This window comes from Carassius auratus, unplaced genomic scaffold, assembly GCF_003368295.1.
Source record: "Carassius auratus strain Wakin unplaced genomic scaffold, ASM336829v1 scaf_tig00017182, whole genome shotgun sequence".
In the NCBI taxonomy this organism is placed as follows: domain Eukaryota; kingdom Metazoa; phylum Chordata; class Actinopteri; order Cypriniformes; family Cyprinidae; genus Carassius; species Carassius auratus.
In genome coordinates, this window is record NW_020524750.1 from 220,001 (window position 1) to 239,031 (window position 19,031).

General features: G+C 34.0%; 1 protein-coding gene across 4 annotated transcripts in view; it reads right to left on the minus strand.

The window, feature by feature from the left end:
- Nucleotides 1-5,246, minus strand: part of LOC113075567 (protein RTF2 homolog) — a 20,984-nt gene extending 15,738 nt beyond the window's left edge. For all 4 annotated transcript variants that reach the window (XR_003280981.1, XM_026248249.1, XM_026248248.1 and 1 more), the window contains exons 1-5: nucleotides 5,063-5,246; nucleotides 4,182-4,276; nucleotides 3,531-3,624; nucleotides 2,210-2,349; nucleotides 939-1,017 (exon numbers count right to left, since the gene is read on the minus strand). Coding sequence is in view for 3 of the 4 variants with exons in the window: in XM_026248249.1 (XP_026104034.1) it covers nucleotides 939-1,017; nucleotides 2,210-2,349; nucleotides 3,531-3,624; nucleotides 4,182-4,276; nucleotides 5,063-5,131 (477 nt within the window). In the remaining variant the exon portion in view is untranslated. The remainder of the gene's footprint in view (nucleotides 1-938; nucleotides 1,018-2,209; nucleotides 2,350-3,530; nucleotides 3,625-4,181; nucleotides 4,277-5,062) is intronic.
- Nucleotides 5,247-19,031: the final 13,785 nt, after the last annotated feature.

Consider the following 19,031-nt stretch of genomic DNA (forward strand, 5'->3'; position numbering starts at 1 on the left):
CTGTAATAGTGTGATATTGTTTTACATCTTAAAATAGCTGTTGTAAATTGTTTTAAATTAAAATGTATTGCTGTGATCAAAGCTGTATTTTCAGCATCATTACTCCAGTTTTCAGTGTCACATGAAATAATTATAATATACTGATTTGATGTTCAATCATTATCAATTATTACTAGTGGTCAATTTTTTATAATGTTTCTTATTATCATCAACGTTGAAAACGGATTCATTCTTTGATTAAAAAAATAAATAAATAAAATAGAAGCTTAAATAAAGAAAATCATCATTACTATGTATTACTATGTATGAATTGTATTTTCTGAAGATCATGTGAATCCGAGGACTGAAGAAATGATGCTAAAAATCCAGCTTTGATCACAGGAACTTCAAAATTACAGTATATTCAAATAGGAAACAGTTATTTTAAATTGCAAAATCACATTTAACAATGTTACTGCAATTTTGGTCAAATAAACACTGCACTGATGAGCAGAAGAGACTTTTTATTTTTTACATTAAAAAAAAAAAACTAGTTATTCCAAACTTTTGGCCAGGAGAGTAAAATATTTTACATTTTTTCAGGCTTGTTCAGGCTGTGCATGTGCATTAAAATAAGCATACAAACAAAAGTGCTATTTAAAAACTCCATCTGTAGTAAGACAAACAGAATAGCAATACGCTAAGCTCTATTAAAAACCATTACCTCGGATCAACATTTAACTAAGATCATCTATGTGGACATAATCTTCCATAAAGTAAACAATCAATTACATACGTCTTATGCAAATGATCATTTACGGTCTAAGGTTTCAGGAAGATTATTAACATATAGCTGGTTTAATAAAGCGCCTACACAAAACAAAATGAAGAGATGAGAGCCAGAACAGGAAACAGAGATGTTAATGACGTAAGAGAATCGAGAACACTGCTTGACCAACCTTGTGACAGATTTCGGTCTTGACCTCTTTGAGCGCTCGTTCTGAGAAAACACACCCACAGGTCTGTAGGTACAAAAACCTGCAGGAAACAAACCCACTGAGATTACAAACATCAACAGAAAAAACAGCTGAAATGCCTTTTCTTTTTTTTTTCTTTTTTTTGTGAAGTAGAACTTGCATACACGCTTGAAAAGCCAGAAGTAAACGTCAGTTCTGTATAGGATGATTGTTTTTATTTTACCTTAAAATTACATCGACTTAATTTAATTTAACAATCACCTGCTGCAGCACACTGAAAAAAATGTTTCATTCATCAAATTAAAACATTTTAGGGTAATGATTCACATCAAAAAATTTTAATTTGAGCCAATAGTTTTATTTTTTTATTATTATTGGATGAATGAAACACTCATACATTTTGGAATAAATTATTTAAATAGCACTTTTATTTAGTTTCACTGGTAAATACCTTTTTTTAATTTAAAACCAAATTTAAAAACTAAAACAAATATTGAATGCTGATTAAGAAACATCTTATTGAATATGTGTTTATTGTGTTGTTTGATTGTAGAACTATGCAGTTATTGCTTTTAATTTCACATGGTTAGAATTAATCTTTTAACACAAGGCCAGTTCTATGTAGTTTCAACCTGATTCAGAAACAAAAGCTAAATGCTGATGTCTGTAACATCTATGTTTGTATTGAATGTAGGCTACTTACTGTGCAGTTACTGCCGTTAACCTCAGGTTAATTTCAATAACTGGTAAAGGTTTAAATTTTGCAAATGTGTTACCAAATGTTGAAATCAATGTAATTTAATAATATATACAAGTTTAGCCTTCATGCAAGGTGTCACCAGAAAAAGTTAATTCAGAGAAAAGCTCTAGAAGAACTGGTTTTAGATTAATTTTTTTTGTGTTTTTCACATTTTCAAAATAGTATTAAAAAATTAACAATATTTTAACTGCATTTATTAATGGAGATTAATGTTGATTGCTATATATACCGGAAAATCTATTGTTTAAAGTTGAATAATTAATATGGTTAATATATGAAGGAACACAAATTAAAAATGACCATTAGTATGTTTATAAACTAATAAATGCTGTAGAAATTGATCATTGTTATTTTATGAAACCTACTGCATTAACTAATGAACAACTTAAACATACTGTAAGCAAAAGTTTTTTTTTTTTTGTCTCCTATGGTCTATGCAACAACATTAGTGTCCAAATCCTAATTGCATGTGAGCTGAGAGATATGGTCTTACTTGTGTTTTCCGTTCATCTCCAGACCAACCACAGGACAGATGAACATGCTGCAGTGCATGTCCTCATAACAGTCCCCTTTAATGTTGCGCCTCTCGCCCTTCCACGCCGGGTTATCTGTCAGATTCAGCTCCTTCACGTCCTGTCAAACACACCAGAGTTATGGAGTTAACTAAAACTATAAGAACAATTGTTATAGAAAATAATATACCGTATTTTCCAGACTATAGGTCGCACTGTTTTTCATAGTTTGGCTGGTCCGGCGACTTATTGATCAAAATTAATTTGACATGAACCGAGAGGAATTAACTAAGTGAAATGAATCAATAGAAAACATTACCGTCTCCAGCCGCCAGAGAGCGCTGCTCACTGCTCCTGTAGTCTACACTGAAGACATAGAGCGCCCTCTCGTGGCTGGAGACGGTAATGTTTTCTCTTGGTTCTAAATAAATGCGACTTATAGTTTTATATATATACTTATATATGTCTTTTTTCCCTCATCATGACGTATTTTTGGACTGATGCGACTTATACTCAGGTGCGACTTATAGTCCGAAAAATACATTAACTTCAAATTCAAGGACTTTCCTGGTCTAATACCTTCAAGTTCAAGGACTCAATGTGGGGACACATTTAAAGTGAGAGCGAGGTTACATCGTGTTTTCATTCTAAGATACATTGCTACAGATTTCATTGGGATTTTTGGGTGAACTATCCCTTTTAAGCAACATTTCAAACCTTTAACCCACATTGAAATTAATAATATGGATAATTTTTGCTCAATATAAATTCAAGCACTTTCAAGGACCTGCATTGATGTATGTTTATTTTCAAAAACTTTCCAGGGTCTTTAAAAATTCTGATTCACATATTAAATAGAACATTTGGTTACACTGAATGACATTTTAGTGGGTGACGTCTTTATCATAGTAAAAATATATGATAGTCATTATTCTTTTGGCCATTTTTCTTTTTAAACGGGGTCACATAAAAAAAAATAAAAAAAAATTACAGCAAAAATAAATAAAAATAAAAAAATGAAAATCTAATAATCAGAAGACTTCAATGCAGTAAGATATTTACATGACTTCTCTTCCTTTTACATGCAATTAAAATTGGCATAATTCAAATTTTTTATGTGATTACGGTTACGACGATTATGAGCTTAATCAAATCAGTTTGATCAAAGAATTGTATTTAAATAGTAAAGTTTAATTGCCATATTATAATTGCAGTATGAGTGCATGTAGAGGTAGTCAATAATGACATTAAAAACGTATAAACCAATGAAACGTCATTCATAATTTTTCAGCGCTTACTGACCTTGATGCTCCGGATGTGAGCCACGACCTCAGAGTTCGGCCTCTCCGCTGATTTATCCAACAAGTACTCAATGATCGCATCTTTGTTATACAGTCTGGGGGAAGAAAAATCATTTTTATGCATACACTGCAAAATATCGTCTTAGTTTCACTATACGCAAACTAAACAATACAATAATATTCTTTAAAACAGAAAATCATTGATGCATGCATGCATCACGAGTGAAATTCTGCAGATGGATTTAAACAAGGTCAAATATACCAGAGCAATGAATTCGACTTTCTTATTGACGCTTATTCAAAATAATTCTAATTCTATATTGAAAACTGCAGAGCATCTTCATGAGGATCCATTCATGGAAGTTAATTTCAGATTCTACAGTTAAACAATGGATGGTTGTCATACAATAACGAAGGTACATCTTAAGAACAGTGGTTAAGGTAGAAAGTCATTATCAGTCAAAATAAACCCTATAACGGCGATCAGGGCATGAAGCAGAGGTCTTGTTTCAGCCTGAAGGGTTTGATTTTGTGATAATGACCATCTGATAATAATTATGTTGCACTGACCCTGCTATAAATATATAAATAAATATCAACCGTTTTACATTTTTTAGAATTCAAACATACAGTAATGTGTAATGTAATGTACCTGCCCAGTTCACAGGCGACTATGGGCCGCTTCAGCTTCTCCTGACTCAATGCACAATATCTCCATTTAGCAGCAAGTTCTGCGGTTTTATCCACCTATAGAGAAAATAACAACAACAACAAAAAATAATTTATTAACAATAATAACACTATAAATCAAAACTTCCTGGTGTATGAGGGTCCTACATAAAAATATTTAGTGCATTTAAGTAAGTGCAGTTAATTCAAATATTAAATGCATTCACAGTAAGCCTTAATACAGATAAAATGAATGCATTTTTTAAAAGTTTGTAAATATATAAAAAAAAAAAAAACAAAGCTGGACGTTTACTGAAATAAATTCCAAAAGTTATAAATATTATACTTTTTTTTATTAAAATATTTAACATTAAATATATATGTATATATATTTATTTTTTATTCCTGTGCATGTATTTTTTATGTGTAAACCCCTAACGTGCATTTGTATTTATTTTCATCTTCACAAACTCATTGCCCTTTTTGCAAGAGTTTGTAAACAATCGAATAAATAACATCATAGCATTTTAGTATTGAGGACCAAACTCAAACACAATAATACTTTACGAAATTCAATAGAACCTCAAGAAATATCATAATAATACTAAAAAGTAAAGATAGTAATACTATGATACTTTGAAATATGCCATGGCACTGAAATCACTGTATTTCCAAATACTACGGTATGTTTATGTCATGAAAATAAAAGCTTATTTAAAACACATTCGATCACGAATAGTTTAATGAAATTCTGCAGCAGCTGAAGAAAACAAAACAGATGTTAAACTCACGAGCTAGTGACATGCTAAGATTCTACACGCTAAGTGTATGCTAATAATCAAGCGTTTAGCGCGACGTCTTTACCTTTTCAACCTTTTTCGGGCCTTTGACCAGTTCGTGTCTTTTGGGAATGGTTCCACCGTCGCAACCCATGCTGAAAATGCAATTTAAACGGTTTTAATCAGAGAACTTAACCTGAAGCTAAACGGAAAACTGTAAACAACCGAGGAGCTTCGATGAAGAGCGTCAGCGGCGAGCCTGCGTTTGTTTTTCATATAGCGCCGCCTAGAGAGCAGTTAAAACATTACACCTCTGGTAGATGTTGTTTCAACACCAACCACTAGATGGCGAAGTGGAGCTAAAATAAAAAAATAATAATAATAATTTTAGAAATATTTTTCTTTAGTGCACCAGTTATTTATCCTGACACAAAACCACACCAAGAAAAATACTAAAAACATTGTTATTTGAAATGAAATTCATGTTTACAGTATCATTGGTTTTTAGATGGAAGCCTATTTCGAAGAATACCACTAGACCAGCTACCGGTAAATTGGGAAAAGAAAACGTTCAGTCAATGTTCTCTCAAAATTATGAACAAACATTTTTCCAGTAAATGGAATGTTCATTCAGAGTTATCATAAAAAAACATTAGCACATAAACATTATTTATACATTTTAGTTAGACATTCCTCAAAAGAGAACATTCAAAAGTAGTTCCTATAATGTTTGAAAAATAATAAAATAGAATGTTCCACTTGAAAATAGAATATTGTCTTTGACTGTCATATATGCAAGAAAATTATTATTATTATTATTATTATTATTATTATTATTATTATTATTATTATAACACGTTTTGAATGTTCAGAGCACATTTAGAAAGAAAACAATTCAGTGCAACATTATAAAATATTCTTACAACATATTTTTGGTAGCTGGAAGGAAGACTACATAAACGTGTCCAAATCTTCTTTTTTCTTCAGCTGCCTTTGGTGGTGTTTAATGTACACAATAATAAACAAAAAGCACCATGTTGTATGTGCTATAATGAGTATGGGGATCATTCAGTGCCATGAGAATAAATAGTAGGCTATTTCCATCTGCTATCACTGTACAACCACAATAGTTTTTGAAAGAGAAACTTGTGCTATACAACAAGCTTGTATTTATATAAATGCATGTTCATTTGTCTATTTAGCCTCTTTTACTAACTAATGTCTTTTAGGAATGGCTTGAACTAAATTTCTTATCTGAGTGTGTTGCATTTTCATGGTCATTCTGACGCTGTGGACAACGAATATGAATCGAAATGGTCAGTGACAGGCCACTTAGTCTAACTGTGTGGATGAGAGCTAAAAGTTGTCTTAGGAGAGGAGGTGAGTGCTAATAAAGTCTATTTCCTGTGCCTTCAGGAACGACTGATTGGTTTAACATTGATGTGCACATCAGCGTGACCATTACTTTGTGCAGTGGTATGTAAAGTACGACTGTGGCTGTATAATTTATTACAGTGCATGGTGTAAACATGAATATGGTGTTAATGTTAATGCCAGTGTGTGTTGTGTGTTTATATTTATGACACAAGGTGTAATAATAAGAATATGCATGGGTAAATTTGTCATTTTGTTTGACATTATCTCTATTATCTATTTGCTCTACCAGTAATTCAGAAATTGTGTTACGTGTCTTATTAAATTACGGATGCCTCTCTCATGGCTAAATGTTTTGCAATATGGATTTTCATTAGATCAAGGAGTGCTCTAATCTGTTAGCACACTCTTTCAAATACTTAAAAGTGTCTTTCAACACAGTGGCGCGGATCCATATGCGTTTTCTTGCGCTCTCAAGCTGTAATAAACAATTTCACTCTCTTAGACTCACGTCTGAGCGCGCTCAGAAAAGTATAGCCATTTATCTCAATTTAATTGCCACTACATTTACCCTTCAAATTGAGTTTAGCTTGAAGTCAACATGAAATCAAAACTGACCTCACGCGCTTTCTTAGGCATGTTCCTGGTTTTGCTGTGCATGTTATTCCAAAGAAGAAAAAATGTATGTTTGCGTAATCTTTTATCAAAGCATAATCATTTCACTTTTACTGATGCCATGGATCCAAGGAATTCTTATTTAAGTGGACAGAACTTCCCATTAGCATCTCAGTTAATGGTAGTTTTTTAGAGCCACTCACCTGAACTATAATGCATCATTTAACTGATATATCTATATAGAACTTTTTGCAGTATATTTCAAGCAACAGGTCAGTGGTGACATCTACGGATATTTATGCAAACATTTGGGGTTAGTAAGTTATTATTTGTTTGTTTGGAAGAAATTAACACAAGAACACATTAAACTAATCAAAATTAAATCATTTATATTGAATAAATCATATCAGAATGATTTATGAAGGATCATGGAACACTGAAGACTGGAAGATGAAAATTCAGATTTGTAACACAAAAAATAAATTACATATTTTTAAATATTCAAACAGAAAACAAGTATTTGAAATGGTAATAATATTTCACAATATTACTATTTTTACTGTATTTTTGTTCAAATAGAAACTCACTTCAAACGCATTATCAAATCTTACTGGATGTAGACTTTTTTTTTAATGCTTTTTAAATTTCTGTTTGCATCCAAAAATGGGTAGTGGTGGATCATTTACTGTAATATAAAGACACTTATGTGAATTATATGTTTCATGCAAAAAAAAAAAAAAATGCAGGGCTACTTTTCAAAAGCTGGCTGTCAACAGAGAAATGCTTTTTGTGCACAATGGTAATCTTCCAACAGTGGCTAAAAAGCTAAAAGTTAACCAAGTTCTCAATGAATTCCCTCTCATTTATGTAAAATTATGCAAGTAAAAACCAGAACTATATTATATTACTACAAAACCTCATTTGGGTGATCCTAAAACTCTATATTATCAAGCAAAATGTCTTTCTAGAGAATCTACAAACCCCATATGTGTGATTGAAGCATAGCTCCATCAGGCTGAACATATAGATGAGGCGTGTTTAACTGAACTCATCAGGGCTCGCAGGGCACTGAATCAAACACATTTATCCGGTCTAACTGGCCAGGCATCAAAGTGTTTGTACTGGCTGCATCCCATCCGGACTCCACGAGTCTTCTGCTGCTTCAAGAAGGCCAAAATCAGGAACCCAGAGGAAAGTTGACTTTTTTTTTCTTTCTTTTTTTTTATGCTTAAGCAGAAAGAGAAGAAATCTTGGCCGGCAGATATGGTACAGACATCATACAGTGCATTCAGGGTTAAAATAATAAGCCTCATAGTGTGTTCAGGGAGGGGAAAGCATATCTTGATTAGGTTTCAAGAAGTAGTCCTTCAAAATATAGAGGGCCATGTGCATTTCATGGCAGACACTTTGAAAACGAGAGGCTTTCTTTGCCTTATTTCCTCTGAATGCACCTGGATAAGTGAAGCACGGAGCCAATTTGTCAGTGATTATGGCAAATTGTAAAATATTTGTGGATTTCTAAGGAGGTCATTGAACCGCAGTCACTGTAATTTGCCCCAGAAAGTGCTCATTACACAGATTTCATTTCCTATCAATCATTTGTAATTAAAATTTGTTATTCTTATTATGTGACATAAAAATGGACAAAACCCCCCACAGACTTAAAAGCCATATGTAGAGCCATATCATACCTGAGCCATATCTAGAGAGCAGAAAATCACTGGTGTATGTTAACAAACAATATATTAAATTATTTAATGGATACTGAATATATGCAGAATAATATACTGTGCAAATCTATTACAACATTGAATAATACTGAACATAAGGAATAATTGCATTTCATATACTGAAAAATATGTGACGCAACGCTCCTGGAACGCACTGACGGACCGCCACCGCTTGAACGCTGGAATCCATTAGCATGGGTGCGTAACAAAATATGCAACGCACACGCACTGCAGACGGAGTATGTGTGAAACAGGCGTAAGGTTGCTTGCACCTTGTGCAATGTGGAATTAGTTTACAGCTTTCTCAAGCACTTTGTGATGCATTTTTGGAAACAGGAGATGAGCCCCTGGTCTAATGCACCACCTAGCTGGATAAACCCCTTCTCAAAGACTTAACGTTACTTTTAGTCATTATTTTATTTGGGTAACACACATTTTCTGAATGCATTCGGCAGAATTCAAATGAGCCATTTTAATCTAGATTAATTAATTCCAAGATTACAGTGAGATTAATCTAGATAAAAAAAATTATCTATGACCTCCACTAACATATTTTTCTCTGAATAACTTGCAATTTTAAGTTTATATCTCCAGGACTCGAAAAATCATACCAGAGTTGTGAGATTACCAGAAAGTTGCAAATACAACATTCACTTTCTGCTGAATCTTGGTGCATTGTGGGTAATGCAGTATCAGTCATTGACATTTTTCCAGATTATTTTGTATCACTAAAACAGGAACACCCACAACAGACATTTCCAACAAATATTATACCCATAAGGATGATGATGCACGCCCTCACCAGTTTTTCCTGATCACGACGAAATCGTCTTTGCATAAGTGCTGTTTCCACTGCAGAGGCGTATCTGTAACTGGCCCGAAGCCTGAAATACAGAGGGAAACCCATACGTCTGAAAGTGCATCTGTGTTCAACCCCCAACTCCTCATCAGCCGCTCAGGCCTTTTCCACTCTGGTTAGGCTGACGGGAGAGTGGAGGGTTTCTGACAGCTCTTTGGCCGGGCAGGGGTTACCCACCAGGCCGGGGACATACCTGTGGCCAGGGCGAGTGTGTGCGCATCGCAGACATGCGCAGAGCCACTGCCAGATCTCCTCTCCACGCACCCCAATAATAACAGCACTCCCTGTCTGAGCCATGCTTCTGCATATCAATGAGCTGCACTACTTTGCTTTTCCACATTCAGCATTCAGACTGAGAGGGACATTCTGGATGAACATCGATGGCTCATTATGATAATTGTTGGGAGAGAGGGTTGTTTGAGAATGTCCACATGGATTAAATGTTGTGTATCGCGTAAACACATGCTTTGCTTGCTGTGATTACTATGCTGTCTTAAACAAATGAAACCAACCGTTTTCCCCAAAAACTTAGTAAACTGGCTTGCTGCCTTGAGATGAGCACGTTTTAATTGTTGGTTGACATGCACAAATCCATCAAATCATCATTTTTGGAAATTGTTTTACACCTTGTGAAATGAGCTCTGCATTTTACCTGAAATAATAATAATAATAATAATAATAATAATAATAATAATAATAATAATAATAATAATAATAATAATTTCTGATAGCGTTAATCACAAATTAAAATAATAAAACAATATTGTTACATTATTTTGACATTTTTAAAACCATAAAATATAAAGTTAATACACATTTTTAAAAAAAAATTCTGATTTTTGAATAATAATTATAAGACAAATGCAAATTTTCTGATTAATTTAACAAAATGTAATGAACTTTGTACAGTAGGGTAAGAAAAAATTATATTAATATTTAAAAAGAATGTTGTATTTATTTGTTTGTTTGTTAGTTTGTTTGCAGTGTTAAAGACAAACGAAGTTACAAAGATCAACATTTTCTTGTCCTGTTTTTGACCGAAACTATTTTTTTTTTTAAGCATTAATGTTTTGCTTTTATGATGCTAGTTAGGCAGGTCACTAGGTCTTATGTCTTTTTTCCATGTGTTTCCCATATCTTTTTTTTTATTTTTATTTTTATTCATACTAAAATTGTTAAATCTCATTTTCAAAGAACCTTAACAAATGACATTTGGGTAAAATCTTTAAAATATCTTTAAATAAAAACTTTATTTATTTATGTATTTTTTTTTTTTTTTTGTAATACAAAGACGTCACAAAGTCTTTTTTTTTTTTTTTTTTTTGCCAAAACTATTTATCTTATAAGCCACCATACCATACATGTTTTTACATTATTGTCTATGATGCTCCGATATTCATAATGTTTGCAGCAATCTTTCTTTACATGTGTTTCTCATAACGTTGTGAGTCTAGTCTTCTCAGGACTCTATCTTTACAGCGCAGACTAATCAGCTGTAAAGGTTCCTCTTAAAAGGAGAAGGAGGCAGAAGTTGAAGAGCAAAGGCCGATTCACTACAGCTCTCTCGCAGCAGAGGAGAGGAGAGGAGAGGAGAGCAATGGGAAGGAGGGGCCAGAAAGAGAGAAGACAAGTAAAGAGCTCTGGGCTTTGACAAATGATCTAATAAAGGGGCAGGAGGATTATGGGCCAGGCGCCCACTGGGAAGAGGAAGTGAAGGGCTAAATATTTTTAAAGGCTGTCAATAAATTAGAGAGCAGAGAGTAGCTCACGAGGAAGATCATCAAAAGCAGCCGATCTAGAACTGAGTACGAGACAAACAACATACACTGTCAACAGCCTTTTTAGAAAATGCTTAATTCATTTTCAGGGAAAAATACATGATTAGTCTTAATCTATGCACTTTCTGTTCAACCCTAATATGCTATGATACTTTTCCTGTATTTTCAGGCTGCTATAACATATTTACTTTTAGTTAGTTAGTTAGTTGGTTAGTTAGAAAGTTGGGAAAGACTTTTCTCCCCGACAGATATGATGAACACACTGATCCAATAAAATTAATGTGTCTATTCAATTGATTTGTTTCGCACTTAGCTTAGAAAAAAAAATGATTTAAAGTAAAAAGAAAGAGAAGTAAATTAAAGTAAAATAGTGCCTTATATCACGCCTAATGAAAAAGCCAAAAGCGACAATGACAACGAACTAGATATCATTGTCCTTTTCAGTATTTCATGATTTTTATATTTATATTGGCAAATTTAACTATGGGATAAACTGCAAGTTTTCACTGCAAAGTTTTTTATTATTATTATTATTATTGTTGTTATTTTACCACTATGGAATATAATAATAATAATAATAATAATAATAATAATAATAATAATAATAATAATAATAATAATAATTATTATTATTATTATTATTATTATTATTATTATTATTGTTATTATTATTATTATTATTATTATTATTCTTGTTATTATTATTATTATTATTAATTTATCTCACCATTCTGAATTTAGAGTTTTCTTCTGACTTTTCTTCTCAGAATTGTTTATATTTAGCTTTTTTTTATTGACGAGAAAAAAATGCAAGAAAAAGACAGAATTGTTAGATGAAACATTGATATTAAAATGAATAAATAAATAAAAAACAAACCTTTTCCAAAAAAATAAAACATGCTTTTGTACACTTATTTGTATTTGTGTGAATGTGTGTGTGTGTGTGTGTGTGTGTCAAGCTCAGATTTGCCAATATTTCAAAGTCTGCAATCAAAAGTCAGCAGTCTCATTAAATTCTTCTTTCTGAGATTCATTTCATCTGTTTTTATTTCTAAAAAATTAATTTTGTTTCCTAACTTTTGAGACAAAGTTAAACTAAGCCACTAAAAAGAGAGCAAACTTTGAGCGATATTTCCAGCACATCCACAAGGTGGACATCAGTTCACGTTCACAGCGAACAAGCCTCTGCACAAGTCACATTTTACTGCTCCCACATTCCCGATCTGCTCAGGTTTGTCGTATTTCCCCTCCACCCAAGCCCTTCCTCTCCCTGTTTTCTTTCTGGAGCCTGTAAATGTCCCGTCCTCTCACTTTCCCACACCATTCATCTTGGCTGGTTGGTCATCAGTCTGTTAAAGCTGATTTAAGCAGTTCACCTGTGCTGGCCAGAGGCGGCTGTTGCTCCAGATGAGTGAGATCTTGATGAGGTGAGGAGGGATCGCTGGAGGTCAGGCCTGTGCTCACTTGCCCCGCGGACGGCTTCATTAGAGCAGATAAGAAGATCTGCTGGAGAGGAGATGGAAGATACTGGAGCAGCTTTCCGTGCTTCAGACATACAGATAAAACATAAACCTTTCCTCCAAGCAGCCAAGATACCTATAGAGTGAATGAAGTTATTTATTGATTCATTAAAATATATATATATATATATATATTTTATTTTAATTTTATTTTAAGGTTGTCTTATTATAGGAACATGTCACTTTCAAACAGAGGTTTTGAAAAAAAAAAAAAAAAAGAATAATACAAAAAAATTCTAAATATTTATTAAATAATAAAATATAATTAGATTGAACAAAGTCAGTCTAAAGTATGGCGTTACAATAAAATAACAAAATCAAATCAAATAGTTTAAAATAAAATAAACATATTACTGCATTAGGTGTTAACCCAGACACATTTCAGAGAAAAATAATAATAAATTATTTTCATAAAAAATAGCTGCAAATTAAATTTCAGGACCTCCTTGAATACACTAGATAAGAAAATATCAGTAAGAAATAATAATAATAAAAATACAATAAATAAAAATATATACAATAAATAAATAACTAACAGAACAATAAATAATCAGACAGTAACTGCGGGGTTTTCAAATTGTCTATGGGCTGCTGTGAGCTCAACAGTGTTTAGTTCTGCCAGTCAAACACAGTTACAGCAGTCCAACAGACTGAGATACTTCCGAAACTTTAATTACCTGTAAGTGTGAAGTGATCTGCAAATCATGAATGTCATGTTACCACACACGTCATTATTCACTCAGACGGGCACACACACACACACACACACACACACACACACACATCTTCCTTATATAGAGCTCTGAAGATCTGGATGTTATGTGAGATCTTTCCTTGTGCTTCCAGTTCTGAGGAAATTCTTTCTCAGTGATCCATTGCTATGATGCCACCTGTGTGAAGTACCGAGAAAAATATCACACTTTATTCAGTCAATGAGTCATGTTTGTCATGTTTTCTGAGAAAAGTTGAACTAAACCCAATTTTATTCATGTAACAAACTTAATTTGGTTGGAATCAGTGAACATGATGAAATCATGTCAATTCAAACTTCAAAAGTCTTATGCAGTGACCATTTTTTGCAATTATGGCACAGGTTTAGCTTGAGCTCACTGCAGGAGCTGCTTAAGAGATCAGCCAAAAACATAGAAGTTGCTTTGGGAGACTGTGATGATGATGATGAAGATGAGTTCATCCGCCCTCTGTGTTAAAAAGCCCTCAGAGGCGTCTGTCTCTTTACCACGCCAGCTCTATCTTCCTCTGGAGCTCTTCATTCATCAGCAAAACCTGCAAGACGAGCCAAGTTTCTCCAAAGATTTTTTTCACTACTTTTTAGTGCTGATCTACTATTAAACTTTCTTGTGATACAGGAATGAATGATGCCGCAAATCAAGTAACTTGTCACATTTATTTATATAGCAATACAAAAAAGAAACTTCACATCAATAAACATGAAAATAACAATGTTCCCAGCTGACAAAAATATGTTCTGAGAACATTTTGCTAATGTTCCTATTAGGTTACAAAAATGTTATTTCTGAATGTTTTCTTAATGTTCAATACATCACACACGTCTGACTGAAATCATTCTAAACAATGTTTTTTTTTTTTTTTTTTTGCTAACATTTCAATAAAGAACAGATAACTTTGAACAAACAATACATTAACCAGAAGTTAGCCAAAGATCCGAGAACGGTCTTTGTTGGCTGGTTTAAACCTTGTAAATTTAATCAATTATCAGTTAAGAAACAAATACATTTCAGCTGTAAAGCAGATCTAGAAAAAGATATTGTTGTATTTATTCAGCTCAATTCAGTTCAGTGTTGAATGAATTCAGTTTTATTCAATAACAGTGTTGATGTAGCAAAGTTTCACATTATTCAGTTCAATTCAGTTCCAGTTTTGTTCTCATCAGATTGTGTCAGTGCAGCTAATGTCATAATATTACTTAATATGAATTGCCTTTTAAACAACAAATTAAAGATGTGCTTGGACATTGTGGAAAATAAAATCCAAAGGAGGCAATGTCATATAGAACATTTTAGTTCCTCAAATAACTCTCTGGTAAACAGTTCTTTTAAGGCTTAAACTTAGTGTCAATTTTTATAATCTAAAAAATAATCTTTTTTTTTTCACACTAAAGAACCTTTTGATTAATGGAGAAATGGAGCAACTGATGCCAATGAAGAACCATCAGTGAACAGTTCTTAAAAGAGCCATCAGAACATTTTCCTAATCTGAAGAAACCTTCTCCACTTTAAGGAACATTTCGATTAATGAAAAGGTTACATGTTAAAGTTTCTCCTTGGGTCCATCATTGCCAATAAAGAACCTTTATTTTAAAGAGTTTAAACCAACATTGAGGGAAGTCCCAAATAAAAACCTGGTAGGAGGGGTCTGTTGACTTGGGCCAGTAAGGTATCACTTAATCATCGTGGTTTCAAGTTTTGCATGAGCAAAAACTCTTCAGAATAATGTAAAAATGTTCTTCATGTTCTTTGCCTCTTCCTCTTGTGCTCTTTGCCAGCACACATTCTCCGTTTACTCAAACACACAGTAACCATAAACTACAGCCAAACTCAAGAAACACAGCAAGCAAACACATCACTGCAGCGAGCGCAGCACAGCCGACACCTCACTAAATCAAACATCTGTCTTTACCAATTAGCCTCAGCTCTCGCCCTGTGCTATGGAGGAGGGTTCATGCCCACCATCACACTCCAGTCCAGCCGCTCAACAGAGAAGATGTCATGGTGGAACAATCAAGAGGTCTGCAGAACTAGACAGCGTGCAAAATTATTATTTTAAAAGGTTTGATGGCCTTGATTTCGGAGAGCGTATTTGCTGCCCGTCTCTCTTTCCAAACAGGCTTGGCAGTTGGTTTGCTTTGGCAGTGGTGTGGGGTTTGTGGTTTGTGTGTATTCAGGCTCTCAGGGCATCACGGCTGTGCCATGCTTTCAGAGCGGCGTGCTGCAGAAGCAAGCTTCTGAGATGAAGATGCAACTTGTAGTGAGTTCAAAATACATAATTAATCAAACTAAAAGGTGCAAATTCAGCAAACACTTTAGAAAATGCTATTTAAGTGCAAAAATGTGCATTTGAATCTCCCAAAGACAAATAAAACAAGATCCTAGTGCTGCACTGAGCATCATGCCTTTTTAACATTAATGGTAATAACTTATGATTCTTTACATATACATGTTCTGCTTTTATTCAACGCTGCTTACAAATGAGGACAAAAAAACATGGCATACAAAAGCACATTTTGGTAGCCTCAATTTTCTATACTGCATCTTGTGCCATATTCTTTACATTGTCAGTTCAATCAATCAATCAATCAATCAATCAACACACACACACACACACACACGCACGCACGCACACACACACACACACGCACGCACACGCACACACACAGAGGGACACACATGTACTCAGAGGGACTGTCAGTCACATTAAAAAAGTTAACAGCTTAAGTCATTTGTGGATTAATGCGTATTGGAGACGCGAACAGTTTAAAATGATTCAGTTCGATTTGGGGAACTGGTTCAAGAAGATCCGGTTACATCGAATGATTCGTCCGCGAACCGGATATCACAAACTGCTTTGTTTTGAACTCTCTCTCACAACAGACATGGAAGAGAAGACAATGCTGAATAAAGTCGCAGTTTTTGCTATTTTTGGACCAAAACGTATTTTCGATGCTTCAAAAAATCACTTACTGACCCTCTGATGTCACATGGACTACTTTGATGATGTTTTTCTTACCTTTCTGGACATGGACAGTAGACCGTACACACAGCTTCAATGGAGGGACTGAGAGCTCTCGGACTAAATCTAAAATATCTTAAACTGTGTTCAGAAGATGATCGGAGGTCTTACATGTTTGGAACGACACTTGGAAGATGAGTTATTAATTACATAATTTTAATTATTGGGGGAACTAACCCTTAAGGCAAAACATGCATTTTATTCACGAATCAGCCACATTTATTCATTTAGCACTTTTCTCAACAGCTACGGACAAATGAGGAATGCAACAAACAAACAAACAAAAGTTTTCTATTTAAATGAGATTTATTTTCTCCCCTTATGCATAAAACTCAGCACATTCAGGCTGCCTCAGTTTTCTATTTCTGTTTCTGTTTCTATTGATCACTGCAGCAGCCAGGAGCAAATGGGTAACTGTGCCATGTTCATTGCATTCAGCACTAATTTTGTGTGTGTGTTTGCACTTTTTCCTGATTTGCATAATTGCTTTAGTCAATGGGGTGCTAAAACAACAGACAGCATGTGCAAACAAACAAAGCTGTTAGTTTATTTCTCTCAAAAACCCATGAATCTGAACAAAACTACAAGTTCACTTCATGACAGGGCCATTTTAACATTAAATATCTGTAGATATATTTTAAAAATATTTTACAGAATTAACATAAAAAATATTGGCATCCCAGTTAAATGTTTTTGTAAAATTAGACATATTTTTATTTATTATATATTTTTAGATATTCATCAAAGTAATTTTTTTAATATAAAATTATGTTTTATTTAAGTGGAAATACAACTTTTTTGGAATAAATTAAACATCAGTATTTTTAAATAATTTAGTTATCATTAAATTTTAAATATTTCACAGAATAAATACAATACATTAAATGTATCTGTAATATGACTTGCTTTGATTAAGCAAGGAATTTGATTTTATTTATCAGAATTTGATTAAAGCATGGAGAGCTATCAGCTATGATATTATTATTTAACATTAATAAACAATTAAGGTGGACAACATTCATATTTATTTGAAAGATTACAATTTCTTGTATTTGTTATTATATTTTGCACTTATGAATTTATTAAGACATTAAAACAGGTCAATTTTGCTTTCACATTCTCATTAAATGAATGTGGGGTTTATAAGATGGCACAAACTGATGGCAGGAAGCCTCCTTTCAGTGTTGCATGAAGAGCAGACCACCATCCTCCCGGCCTGTGATGTGCGTTCACTACCCAAGCTCGAGGGGTTTCATTTTTCATCAGATGACGGTACCCTGCTGTCTGCAGTAAACCCTCCGCTGGTGTCAACCCCAGTGTGAGCTGCTGCGTTTTGTCAGTTGGTACCGAGGCCCTCACGTTCATCGATTAATGAGATCACTTATTCAAAAACAAACAACGGCAACTTCCTCCTGGTATTCCAGTCAAAACACGCCAGTCCTGCCGTGTCCGCAGCACCCTGGCCAAATTAGCACCAGATGTCCCTAAACCATTTTTTTCTCTTCCACCATCCCTGTTTCCTGTCTGGAATTCCACATTCCAAGAGGACTTGGATCTGCCGGGATCTCCTAGATTTGGTCTGCTGTTGAGAATTAGATGAGATCTTAAAAACCTGTTACAGTACATAGTAAGGGGGTGAAATGAGACTTGCATGTCAGACATGTATTGCTGCATTTACACAGGCATTCATGAACATTTAAGCATGCAAAGTTGATCAAACTGACACATTTAACTTTTATTGTTCAAGTCAGTACAGTGCATTAACATGAAAACCACCCAGAGGAGGATGTATTGAAAATGTACTGCCACCATGCATCACTCTATGCATGCACAAACATTTAAAGTGGTCATATGATGCAATTAAAATTTTTCCTCTCTCTTTGGAGTGTTACAAGCTCTTGGTGCATAAAGAAGATCTGTAAAGTTGCAAAGACTAAAGTCTCAAATCCAAAGAGATACAAAGTTAAGACCCTTAAAGCGGCTCGTTCTAACACTCCCCCACATGTCTACATCACTATGTGGAAATATTTGCATAAAGCCGCCCAAATGTTCACGCAAAGAAAGAAGGCGTGGTTTCAGTAACCGCTGTTAGTGTGTTGAAGCAGCAATATCGGAGAGATGCTGTGTGTATCTAGGTGAAAGGAAAAGCACTGTATTAGGCCTTCCCAAAGCGGATGCATTTAGGAATCTTAAAGATTACTTACAACAGAACAGCAATGCATTTTATGGACAACCGTTTTATGAACCTAGGAGAGGAGGTCGTTCTGACTTTGCTACGACAATCTGGCAATTCTGAAACAGTTACTGTAAGGATGTTTTGTTATTAGTTTAATTAATTGCTAATGAATGAGGAATTTTGCGCATTGTGTGTGTGTGTGTGTGTGTGTGTGTGTGAGAGAGAGAGAGAGAG